Source organism: Eleginops maclovinus, chromosome 6, assembly GCF_036324505.1.
Source record: "Eleginops maclovinus isolate JMC-PN-2008 ecotype Puerto Natales chromosome 6, JC_Emac_rtc_rv5, whole genome shotgun sequence".
Classification (NCBI taxonomy): domain Eukaryota; kingdom Metazoa; phylum Chordata; class Actinopteri; order Perciformes; family Eleginopidae; genus Eleginops; species Eleginops maclovinus.
Genome location: NC_086354.1, coordinates 20,879,510 through 20,892,987, shown reverse-complemented (window position 1 = coordinate 20,892,987; position 13,478 = coordinate 20,879,510). Strand labels below are relative to the sequence as shown.

The 13,478-nt window shown below is 37.5% G+C and overlaps 2 protein-coding genes across 2 annotated transcripts; one reads left to right on the top strand and one right to left on the bottom strand.

Annotated features, from left to right (window-relative positions):
- Nucleotides 1–728: 728 nt before the first annotated feature.
- On the bottom strand, nucleotides 729–7,394 carry slc25a24l (solute carrier family 25 member 24, like). Its single transcript, XM_063886398.1, has 10 exons — nucleotides 7,134–7,394; nucleotides 6,898–7,024; nucleotides 6,492–6,579; nucleotides 5,567–5,678; nucleotides 5,279–5,437; nucleotides 3,699–3,836; nucleotides 3,489–3,599; nucleotides 1,698–1,865; nucleotides 1,469–1,607; nucleotides 729–1,385 (listed from the first exon to the last, which is right to left on the bottom strand). The coding sequence occupies exons 1-10, from the start codon at nucleotides 7,254–7,256 to the stop codon at nucleotides 1,210–1,212; spliced, it is 1,341 nt and encodes a 446-aa protein (XP_063742468.1). The 5' UTR covers nucleotides 7,257–7,394; the 3' UTR covers nucleotides 729–1,209.
- Nucleotides 7,395–8,266: 872 nt separating this feature from the next.
- On the top strand, nucleotides 8,267–13,478 carry dnajb4 (DnaJ heat shock protein family (Hsp40) member B4). The gene is made up of 3 exons (XM_063885250.1): nucleotides 8,267–8,727; nucleotides 9,958–10,532; nucleotides 11,794–13,478. The coding sequence occupies exons 1-3, from the start codon at nucleotides 8,517–8,519 to the stop codon at nucleotides 12,022–12,024; spliced, it is 1,017 nt and encodes a 338-aa protein (XP_063741320.1). The 5' UTR covers nucleotides 8,267–8,516; the 3' UTR covers nucleotides 12,025–13,478.

Here is a 13,478-nt window from a genome sequence, read left to right as displayed (position 1 = left end):
AACAATGACAAGTGACCACTTGTTCTGTGTTCTCTTTCTGTGTTTTGTCACAGCAGCTTATAAACAAGATATTGCATATAATTTGAAAAGGAAAAAAAGTCGAAAACAGACAAATATAAACATAAAACACAAAGAATCAAGCTCTAAACATATTGATAGAGAAACATAATACTACATACATACATGCAATATGCCATCCTATTATTTACATTGAGACATTTTACAAAAGAATGCACTTTCACTAGCTTATTGCACTAGTTTATTCTTGTCTAATTTTTTGCATTATTTTATTTATCTTATTTGCACTGTGTATGTTGAGTTGTTGGAGGAGCCTGCGATAAAAGATTTTCATTGCCGACCTATACGCTGTCTGTGCATATGACAAATAAAACCTTTGAACCGTTTGAACCTTGTATTAGGGGGTAGTAGTACTCTTAACACTCTTAGTTTTATTTTATAATGTATGAGCATATGATGATGACTTGAAGCGCAATATTTCAACGTGATTTTTGAGGACCTTCATTTACTTTAGAAAAGGATCTGAATACAAATAAATGTACTGGAGTAATATAGGACTAAAGTAGCAGAAAATAAAAATACACAATATGGCAGCTACTGCTCAATTATGCCCTACTTTTGGCTTTTATCCAAAGCAACTTACAATAAGTGCAAAAACCAGGAATTGTTTGTGATGTTTTGCTCATTGCAAAACAAAACACATACACTGTTTAATTATAGTTGAAAAGAAGATATCCGACCACATTTATGTAATAACATTTTGTTTACAGACCACCCTTCAGCACATTGATGTAGCCCAGACTAAAACTGGAAGTTAATACACTTTTAAACATTTTTTTATTTCAAGTCAACCATGCATTTAAAAAACATTCATGTGATAAGCTCTGTCAGTGATAAACCATTCACTTAACTCAACCTTTCATTTAAAAAAAGATAAAGAGTAGGCTTTTAGAAAATTGAATCAAATGAGGATTTATGTATTCTTAGTTACTCCAGTATTCAGAATCAGAATTAACTTTATTGCCAGGTACGTTTACACATACAAGGAATTTGCTTTGGTGTATGTTGGTGCATACATAAACACAACATGATTCAAGTAGTTTATCTACATTCAGTCAACATTATAGAGGTTTCACAGTGCCTTTGTTTTCTGGAGTGAGCACCATCTTTTTCGTAAGTTCAAGACCCTGTTTAGGAAACCAGATCTTCAAATGTTCTAGTTAAAGTGTAGTTTATCAAAGCACATGGAATAGCTCTGACGAAGCTGGCTCCCATTCCGTTATAATATCCTCTAATTCCTCCTCTTTCATATATCCCTATAAGTCCTTGTAGTACACCTGAAGCTTGACGAGAATCTGGGCTGAAAGCTGCAAAACAAGACAAATGGGCATGAGCACAACATCTGAAATGGTTCCAAATAATCTTAAAATGTGTGCAGAAATTGGTTTGCCTTGTGCTTGCTGTTGAGTTCGGATCACAGCCAGCGGGTAACTGGTCATTTGTCCAGAAGCAAAGGCCACAAAACTGAAGAAAAACAGTTTGGAGTCGCTGTTGTAGGTGGGATGATTCCTTGCCCAGTTCATGATCGACTGCAACAAGAAGCAAACGGCTAAATATATATATTTTGAATTTCAGAGGACATATAGTATACTCTACTGTTGACTGCTGATTCATCTCACCTGATGAACTGCACACTCCACGCCTGCATAGGGGATCATGCAGAGGATGCTGGGCTTGAATCCTCTGTAGAAGGAGGTAAGCGACTCGTGTCTGTAAATAGATCGAGCGCATGCCACTACGCCGTGGTAGGTGCCGGCCTGCTGGAGATTCAACCTCACCTTCAGGACCTGTAGAGGAGGGAGATTACTAAAATGAGACACTCTTTCACGTAATTACAAATGATAAGTTTCCTTTCTAACCTTTTAAGATAGCAAAACTGTGAGTCTCTCATTTAGATTATACAGATATTAGTATCAAAGCCTCTTATTATTCTTTATATTATCACAACGATTTGAGACATTGGTAGAATTAATGCAAACAAAGGCGAGCAGTCTCAGGTCAAAAACAGCTTCCATTTATCAGCCTTTAAATTTCTTTTAATTAATTGATTAATTATAAATTTCCGTTTTGAGAATAACCAGGACTATTTAAAACTGAAAATGTCTGAAGTTGATTTTAAGATCTACAATGGATCATATATATACAGTATAGGCCTACGTGAACACTTTTGGTTTGCCTAGAAAAATAAATAAATAAAATTGGGTTATTTTAGAAGTAGAGCAAACAGTAAGATTTACTTGTGTTTTACTTAAATTAAACCTAATCTTCATCAGAGGTGAACACCTAGTGTGGGAAAAGCTCCTAAAGCATCACAGCCAATGAATAACACAGACATCTGTAAAGTGACCTCTTCACAGTGTATAGTCTCTCTAAGGAGAATGACACACACCCAAACTTTGATGCTAACGATAATTGTATTACCATTATAAGTCACAAGGAGGGGTATGAGCAAGCATGATGGCCCATTATGCTTTCAAGTACCAGAGCTATTGATACTGCCTCAACAGCAGATGGGTCAGGGTTTAAGAGAGGAATCTTCCGGCCTGAGTATTGCATTTTATAAGAGCCATGAGGTTAAATTTATCAAATTAAATAAATAAAGTGGTGATTTTTTTTATTGTTAGTGGTGGAACAAATACTCATATCTTTTTTATTTATTGTACATATTATATTATATTCTGCTTTGTATTTTCTGTATATTTTTTGTCCAAATAGCATATTTTTACAAATGCTATTTGATTTTATTTATTGTAATTACATTGTCTTGTTTTTATTTATTTTTTATTGTTCTGCTGCAACGAAAAATTGGGATCAATAAAGTAATTATAATCTATTTACTTTATTTAACAGTTATACCACAGTGCAGAAATACTCAAATAAAAGGTCTGCATTCAAAATATTCTTTTGGTAGATGTAGATTTAGTTTAGTATATAAAATAAATATCTATAAGGTAGAAAAAGTCAAAGTAACATTATGCAGAATAAATCATTTGAGGAGAATGTACATTATGTTTTGTTCTGAAATAATTGATGCATTAATGTGTTTATAGCTTTGCTGTTGTAGTTGGTAAGGGTGGGGCTTAGTTTAATATACTGTTGTGCATTTTTATGACATGGTATTAGGCTGATCTTAATATATGACCCCCATTAAAAACTCTTAGTTGATTTATATTTCAAATTCATAATCTAAATCTGCACATAAAGTACATGTGTCAATGAATTATAGAGAAGTTAAAAGTAGTATATTTGTACACCTAGATTGCACCAACTAAACCAAAGCATCATGATTTATCTTACTAGGACATTCTCACATTGACATTTGTGGTAGCCTGTAATGGGCAACTGCTATTAACGGTTGAGGACAGGACAGAGAAGTTAAAGCCCTCAGACCTGCCTCTGATCTGTAATACCTCTAAAGGGTAGAAGGCAGCGTGAGCGACGGTCCCGGACACACAGCCCAACCCGAAGCGCTGCTGCACTGTCAGAGTCTGCTGCGTGCTGCTCTGGGTGTACGCCTTCATCTGCACAAAGTTGAGTAACTCTGAGTGAGCCGCTGAATTATAAATGGAAACTTCTGGATGAATAATTCACTGTAGAGAGTTTTCCTGTGACTGCCTCACCTGGGCGTAGATAAGACACTGGAGCGTTGACTGTGGTGTTCCTTTCAGCATGTTGACGGCGTTGCCTTGCCACATCGACCGCAGACCACCGGTTCTCATCTCTGAAAACCCCTGAGAGAAGGCTTTGGATCCATGAACCTGCAGAGCACACAGGAACCTTTTAAAAATAGATATCAACTTCATAAGGATTGACCATAAATGTGCATCAAATGGATGACTCATGACACCTGTTGATGATACATTAAGGTTCAGATGTTCCTAGAGTTGCAGCAAAAACATAAAAAGGTTTTGTATTGTTAATAATGCAAATATGATACTACTCTGTAAGTAATCAAGGAAATAGTTATACTGTGTTACATTTTTTGCCCAACTCCAACATCCCACACACAAATGAATGCAATTTATTTGCCAAAGAAGAGACAATAAACTAAGCTAAATACACATTTTCCTGATGTCCTTTTTTTAAAAGCTCTTATATAGACAGGGAGATATTGTTACATGTATTCCTTTGACCATGATAGTCGTGTACTGAATGTACAGTGACAGCATGACATGACAGCACTAAACATTATCTTTCTTGTACATGTAAATGTTTTAGCCTGAATGATCTTCCAGTGTCAGGAACATAAATATGTAAAACAAGGTAGGCTAGCTGGTAACAGTAATCTAGTGGCCAGACAGTGTAAAATAAAACCGGGACAGCACTCTATGTAAAACAAAGATCAATACCCTTCTTATCTAGGTTTTTGTCCTTCACTCTTTGAGATATGAATGTTTGGCTTGCAAAACTGCACAAAAGATTATGAGATCAGATTTAAATACTCCTCCAAAGACACCAAAGTATGGAAGTTCATATTCAACCTTTAGGACCTGTTTATGTAAGTAAGTATATGCTTTGTTTTGTTCTTCATTTAGACACATTATATTGGCATTGTTAGACAGAGCCTTATACTTTTACATTGCCAACGACTGCCCTTCTGTAACTGTTAACTCTCAAAGCTTTTAACTACAGCTCACATTATAATACGTTTTGTATGTTGAAAACACATGATGCTGTGTAACACTATGGTATCATGGTTAAACTCACATGGTTTGGATTCTGTTTGCAAAATCTTTCAAAAGGTTATTTTACCAAGAGAAACAAGAACAGACCTTATTATATAGCCTAGATTTCAAACGAGACGATTATTGGGATCAAACACTCATAAAAGTATCATATAAGATAAATTAAGAAAGGGGTTGTCAGTGTCTCTGTCTGTAGACACCAAGCTTGGGAACCGAAGGGTTGCTGGTTCAAGTCCTGATCAAAACAAAATACAGTGTAGCTGGAGGAGTGTCATTTCGCTTCCTTGACCTAAACCGTCAAGTGCTCCATGGTGCTGAATTATTGGCAGACTCTTTGCTCTGACACATCTCCACTCACGCATCTTTATATGTTTGTGGGTATTTCAGGCATTTGTGTGTGATGCAATGTAAATAACAACAGAGTGAAAATTGCAATTTCCCCTTGGAGATTATTAACGTATGTCTTGTCTCAAGTCCATACATGCTTTTCAGTAACACCTGACCGTGGATCTGACCTGCAGTTGTGTCTTCAGCCGGTCAATGGGGGCCGTCACAGTTCGGGACACGGCATCAGCCAGACCTGCTGCCAGAACAAACGTCCTCCACGCACCAAAACCGGACGCCTCCTCGGGGAACTCTATGGGCATTGCACGACTCTCGCCCACATCGAAAACCTGCAGAATGAGCCTTCATCATCTTCTATTATCTGGAATTACTCACGCTGAAGTGGATGTGTCACAGTTTCTGCACATCATCATCAAAAGTAACATAACTGACCGTGAAGCTGCCCAAAAAGATCTTACCAAACTGTGTTTCCATGACGACACCAGCTCCCCGATGTTGTCCACAGGGTTGAGGATGACGTGGTGCAGAAACTCAGCCCAGTCAACAGTCATGGAGCTGTCCTTATCCATCCTGGAGGAATAATAAACACTTGGTTTGTTTTGATCAAATACTGTAATGACCAGCTGTGTGTTATTATCATCAAACATCAACCTAGTAATATTTCACAAAAAGGCACATTGATAAAGGTTTCAAAAGTTGCTGGTTATGTCCCTATTGATCAGGAATATTAATCTCAAATGTGGAGCACTAATGACCCATTATAATACTTACAGTTCAGTGAGTCCTAATTGGACCGTTTAGGGCCACAATAAAATGATGTATTCCTTTGTAACTACAGGTGAAACCCGTAACCCCAGGTTGGTCGATATTATGATTTATAGCTAGATAGATGTTTGTGTCGTGGAGAAATATACCTTTTCTTTTAACTTCAGATTGGGCTAAATGGATATCGTTCTTTTATTTGACCCAGCTATTTTTTAAAATGTGTAAATAGCAAACATAGTAAATTCTTCGACATATTCATCTAAATGGAATAAATGTGATTCCTTTTCCTCTTTCATGTGATTGCATGTTCATTTATTTATTAATTTCTCAGTTTTTTTGTACATTTGTTTTATTTACGTGTCATTTTCTATAGTTTTAGCTTATATATTTGCAAAAGAAACCAGTATGATATTGAGAAAGAACCATGCTAAAAAAAACAGACTTTTTTTAAACTCTAAAACAATAAATTGCTGGCATTTATCAAAAAAGTGCAATATGATAACACCTGTTTAAAGTTGTGTGTGTTTGGTGATCTCAGTTGAACCAAGTACTACAACTGATAAAGTCCTTTAAATAACAACAAATATAATCCATGATGTAGTTGACAAAAAATCTTACATTTGAATTATTTTTTTTGCATTCGGCTTTGATATGACCACTCCTAACTCCTTAAACAAACATATGATGTCCTCCTGGTCAATCACCCCTGATCAGAGAAGAAATGCACATGATTACAAACAGATATGGCTCTTTGCGTTTTCATATTTCTGGGAAGTGATACTGTAAACTGTATGGGTGCAAAGGTTACAGTCTGCGTGCTGTGTACCATAAACAAGGAATATGCACGACTACCTTTCCTTTCTCACCTTGAAAATACAGTTTATTGTCATAGAAATTCACATAATAGCTGTTAATAAAGAATAAGAAACAATTGGACAACTCATCTTCTACATGAAGCGACGTTGTTGCATTTTCTTTTGTTTCCTTCATAAATAAAATATTTTTAGAAAAAGGTCTCACTCACCACATTTGTTCTTGTCAAGGTCATGAAAGTGGATTTTCCACTTCCTTTCTCTGTCCATCATGTAGCTGAGGAACTCTTTGTAATCCAACAGGCCATCTTTGTTTTTGTCATAAGATTCAATGATATTCTAGGAGAAAGTGAGAAGGTGTGTGGTGATTAGGCCTGAATGAATGACATAACAGCCTTGTGCATTGCTGTTAAGAATAAAACATGTATGTATATATTTGCAACGGTACCTGGACTTTTCCATCAGCTGAGAGGATCCCATGCCTCCTCATTTCGTCCTGGAGCTCCGACACTGAAACGAATCCATCCTCGTTTTGATCCAGTTTAGAGAATAAACCACGAAACTGATCCATGGTGCATTTAGAAACAACTCAACCCAGCTTAAAAATAAAGATGTTTAAAAATATGCACTCTTCTTCATCAAGGGAGAAATGCATGCATTGATAAATCATCAGATATTATTGACCTGCAGCTCTGCTCGGACGCTGACTCATTGGCAGCGGAGCTCAGTGCCAGTGCTGCAGGAATGCTTACGTCGCAAAGAGGAAACCTAATTCCCTCTGTGGTGCAGCAGGTGGCGCTGCAGCTGCAAGAAGCCCACCACATCACCATCCATCGCCACTGTGCCCTCTCCTCTACATCCTGAACCTGCTGAGTGTTCAGTAGCAATAAAATAAAATATATGGACATGTACTTCATTTTGCTTGTGGTGACAAAAAGGAAATAACTTTATCTTGGCTCAAACCACTGCAACCAATTATAGAAAAACGTGTTATCTTTAGAGTTGGATGTGTTGAGGCAATTGGATACAATGGGAATGATCTGGAAGCTTAGGTAGGGATCAGTGAAGCACACAAGTACATCAGCCTTTGTTTGCCAGTGGTTTGCTGTGCACAATCGCCTATTATGTTAATAACAAAATACTACAAATAGATAATATTCTTCATAAGCTAGCCTTGGTAGGATATGGTTGTGCTTTAAAAAACATACACATAACACGTCCAAATATTTAAAAAAAAAACAACAAACATACATGACCATAGTTAACATGAAAAAAGGACACATAATGGAGAAAAATAAATATAATAATAAAACAATTAAATGAAAATTAATAGAAAATGAATAATAATAATAATCCAAAAATAATATTAATAATATCAAATATGCTACATACATTAATATAATAAATTAAACAATAAAAAACACTTTTGAGTTCATCCAAAATGAGGCATAGTTAACATGTCTATGATACTATGTGTGAATACGCATTGCATTTTAAATTTCACCAATATTATATCACACATACTGTCACCGGAAGCAGAATTATTTCATGTTACTGAGCTTGACATTGGCTCTGTGGATGGATGCAGGGTAGGAGGAGGGAGCCGAGGCTATTTAAAGAGGGTCATCCAGTCACGGATAAATAGCAGAAGGTCCTCTGCGCTGACTAACCGCCTCTAAATGTGTTTCATCCCGCTCTGTGTGTCTGTCTGCGGCTTCATGTGTCCAGACTGAGCCATTGCTTGTGACAACCATCCGACGAGCATCACTGCATACATCCGCTGCAAGGGTCTTTCTTAGGCGTTTTTATAAGGGGATACGTGAGGGGGAACATGGGTAAAGATTACTATAAAACGCTGGGCATCTCCAAAGGAGCCACAGAGGAGGATATAAAGAAGGCTTACAGAAAACAGGCGTTGAAATGGCATCCGGACAAAAACAAGTCTGCAGCAGCCGAGGAGAAATTTAAGGAAATCGCTGAAGCATATGAGGTGCTCAGTGATCCAAAGAAAAGAGAAGTTTATGATCAGTATGGAGAGGAAGGTAAGGTGTTTTTATTACTTGAATTGAATTATATTTGGTGTCACACCTTCAATATACCGGTTTAATCCCGTTACAAAGCCGGATTGACTGGATGTAAAGCACAGCTGGCTTTAATTCAAATCACTCTGTAACCAGCAGGGCTAAAAACAGCTGTTCAGCACATTATGGGCCTCGATCTGTGCATTTATTATAAGAATGATCAATTGCATCATATCTGCAGCTATAATAAGCCCCTGGTTTGAGAGAAAGAAAAGCCTGTCATAATTTCCACCTCAGACTTTCTTACGAATGTGGGTGTTTTAATATACATTGTTTTATTTGACAGGGACAGTGCATGTATTCCAACCATATAGCTATAAATTAATTTACATCTGAATTGAATTAATAATAACAAAGCATGTGTGCACAGTAGGATATGTCGTACCTGCCATGTCGTATTTGAATCTGAACAGATGGTTATGGGTGGGAAGCATGGTGTGAGGAAGGGGAACATGTCACCGATAGTCTCCTATAAAGCTATAGTTCTATAAAAAACTAAATGAGGCGTTTTGAGCTTTTTTTAAAATCATTTTTATTATTTAATTTAGGAAATGTGTACACTATGTCTCCTTTAAAGGCTAACTCAATCCATGAAACAAACAGAGCATCTATACTTTTTCTAAATTGGGGATAAAATGGAAGTTGTTATCAGAATAACCCACGAGTAAACATGAGTGAACACCTTGGAGTACATTAAGTAGATGATGTACTCTAAAATGGAAGATAGCCTGAGCAGTTGTCCAGCATAGACTGTCCATTAAAAGGCACAACCTTTGACCTACTTTTATAAGTGTTGGAGACTCATTAGGATTATTCTTATGTAAGGGAACATGACATTACTACATACTGGCTTAAGCAAATGAGTGATAATAAGACATAAAACAGATTTTTTCTAATGACATAGTCAAAATTGACTAAATCAACATTTTTTGACTGCACATTGAAATTAAAACCCCCCAAAAATAATAATTGTACTGTAGTTATTGTCCCTTATTGTACCTTGTTTTGGATAAAAGCATTTTGGGCCATTTTTTCATGAAACTAACCTTATTGATGAACCATTTTTTAATGGAGAGGATTATTCTACTGTCTTGGGGATTGTCAATGTTTGCATCACCTGTGGAATAAAGCTCTCCCACTGTTGAGTGTCAATGTCAGAATGACTGATGGATCATTTGTATCGCCCATCAGGTCTCAAGGGAGGAAACGGGCCCACAGATGGACCCGGCAACACCTTCACTTACACCTTCCACGGGGACCCTCACGCCACCTTCGCCACTTTCTTCGGTGGCTCGAACCCCTTCGATATGTTCTTTGGGCGTAAAGCAAATGGTCGGGACGACGACGACATGGAGGTGGACGGAAACGACCCCTTTGGTTCCTTCAGCAACTTCAACATGAATGGCTTCCCTAGGGACCCTCACGTGGGACCCGGAGGGCCACGCAGGAAACAGGACCCCGCCATCATCCACGAACTGAGGGTCACCCTGGAGGAGGTTTTCCACGGCTGCACCAAGAGGATGAAAATCTCTCGCAAGAGAATAAATCCAGACGGCAGGACCATGCGCAACGAGGATAAGATTCTCACTATCGAGATCAAGCGAGGTTGGAAAGAGGGAACCAAGATCACGTTCCCGCGGGAGGGGGACGAGTCGCCCAATACCATTCCTGCGGACATTGTTTTCGTCATCAAAGACAAGCCACACCCTCATTTTAGGCGGGAGGGCTCAAATATTGTATATCCTGTGCGCGTCAGCTTAAGACAGGTGAGTTATTTTCTGTTCTGGCTCCCACTCATGACTGAGTTTTATTATTAGAGTCTGATAGATAGATTAGTCACACACAGGGGTGTTTCAGAACCACCTCATATTTATTTTAGAGTGCTGCTTTAATGCTCTGATTCTCAAAAACAGATGTAGTCTCGCTTGAAAGTGGTTTTCCCTAGAAAGTACATGTGTCCTGAATGAGCATAGTACTAAACACACACTTTGGCTTATGTAATGTCTAACATTGAGAAATAGGAGCTGTATCACAGGGAGGGCAGAGAGGCGGCGGCCGCCCACATGCAGACATTTCAAGATGTACTTTTATGGTTCCTCCTACTCTCCTCAACACTCTGAGATCTCACTGCTTCAACTCTGAATATGTGAGCGATACATGCGAACAGCAGCCAATCAGCTCCATGTGAAGTGACTCATCACTTATTCTAGCAATCACGTTAAAGGTTTCCAATCATACAGTAGCTTCATTTCTTTTCTGGTAAAACATATTTTGCAACGATACTCCAATAGAATATATCAACATGACTTTAATCTGACCTCCAAGAACACTTTCCAGAGCATGTCATAGTGTTCCTCAGAAATACAAGCAAAAGTACAACATCAAACTCCAAATACGATCTTTGAACAGAGAGATTACGGACACCTGTTATCAAGTGAGGACAATTGAGCAATCTCCTCGACAGCTGAGCAAACTGCATCACTAATGGAGACTGTTGATGTGTTTATGGATCTTAAATGGACCTTAAATAAAGATTATTTTGAAACAATAGATGTATAATATGCTCGGTTTTCAATTATTTAGGTCTAGGTGTTCAGTTATCTTACAGTCGTTGGGAAGAATTGTGGTAAACTCTTATAATAAATCATATCAACCATATTATTACCTTTCAAGATAAAAAGAGTGCTTTGTAGCAGCATTTTTAAGGGTATTTAAAGCTGAAAAATACAAGATATTCAGATTGTGGGTTTGAGTGTGATAGTGGAGGAAACCATTTATCCAAAACCCAAGTCCAATTTGACAGAATCTACATATTTGCTTATCAGCTGATTGTGTCAATGTTAATATGACAATCAGCAACAACAAAAAAAGTTAGGATTAGGAAGAAATAAATATGATCCTTTATCAACTTTTAGCTGAATTGTATCTTAGTGACATGAACATTTCCTGTTATGTGTAATATTGTTTCCTACGTCATGTCTGGGTTCTTGTTCCTCACACTGACTTCCATGTTCCTGTGTTTTTCAGTCATTGTGCGGATGCTCTGTTACCGTGTCGACGATAGACGGGAACACGTGCAACATGAAGATCACGGACGTCATCAAGCCCGGCATGAGAAAGACTGTCGCCGGGCAGGGCCTGCCCTTACCCAAAAACCCAGAGCAGAGAGGAGACCTGGTGGTGGAGCTGGACGTTAACTTCCCCGACACGCTGCCCGGAAACGCCAAGGATGTCCTGAAACGACATTTACCTACTTAGGAAGAAGAACAAGGACTAATCAAAACGAGAAGTAACACATGACAGCACACGCCCCCTTCACACACACACAAACACACACACATACTGAGGGTTCACAGATGGACCCACTATGATTGTGCCATTTCTATACAAATGTCTCTATTTTTAGCATATTGGCAGATATAATGTGTTGACAAACACAAAAGTCCAAAGATTATTTTAAGGCAGTTTGAAAATGTTCACCTCTATCAAGTTTGTCCTCCTAAGTACTGACAATGTCGGGTAGTAGGACCCTATTGGAATCAAAATCATTATTATAATAAGAATCATAATGATAATAATAATAATTACTATTATAATTATTTATTTTCTGTTCCTATTTTTTAATTTATGTATTAATATTTTGTGTTTTGAGGGCCAACACATGTATTTTTAAAAATAAATAAAGTGTCCTGCTCGGAACATTTCGTAAAACTGAAAATAAACACGTTTTTATTATATGTGATTTAAAATGATCATATTGGCCTAAATTTTGAACAATTAAATAGGATGTGAGGATTCAAATTCACACTTTACGAGATTAATAGGCAGAAATGTGTTAATGTGTTTACAGTAAAAGATGTCCTAAATCGACATTTACCTGCTTTGACAAAGAACAAAGACTTAATGAGGGGAGAAAAGCTGTCGCCCATGTTAACAAGCCCCCCCCCCACACACACACACACACACACTGAGATTTCACAGATGGACCCCTGCGACGAATGTGCAATTTCTATTTTTGAGCTATGTGGTGCTTGTATGAATACCATGCATGCTGCCGAGTTGATATCAGTGCTCGAAGTGTTGATGTCTGAAAGAAACACACTTTATGTATGTGGCAACAATCCCTTTATCGTTTTGTTTGTTGGAAATATTTTGTAGTGAGTCTACAGTTGCCAAAAAAAAGGAATGAAAATGACTGCAGTGCCAAACTTTTTTTTTCTGACCGGCTTCATTACTGACATTTTTAACTGTAATTGTACTTTATTTTGTCGTGTAGTAGAGCTGCAATGATTTATTAACCGACAGAAATAATACTAGCCGAACTATTTTTGATAATCGTAAATGGTCTTGCAAAAATGGTGCTGGAGATGTTCTGCTTGTCTCTGTTTCATATTTTACTAAACCATATATATTTATGTTTTGGACTGACGAAACAAGATATTTATAGACAGCACTTTAGACTTTGAGAAACTTGGATGCACATGTTTCAGACCTAACAAGTAATTGTTTCTAATCAAAAACTAAAGTATTAGTCACTTGCAGCCCAGCATCATGTAGAGATAACACCCTCAATTTGGAGGCTGTCTTAAAATCTATGTACAGGTTACGCAAATGAAAACATGGTTGAATGAAATGGATTGTCTTGTGTGCATTTTAGACTTACATGTGAACGAATTGTACTTGAATTTTAAAATAAATATTTCCACATGAAA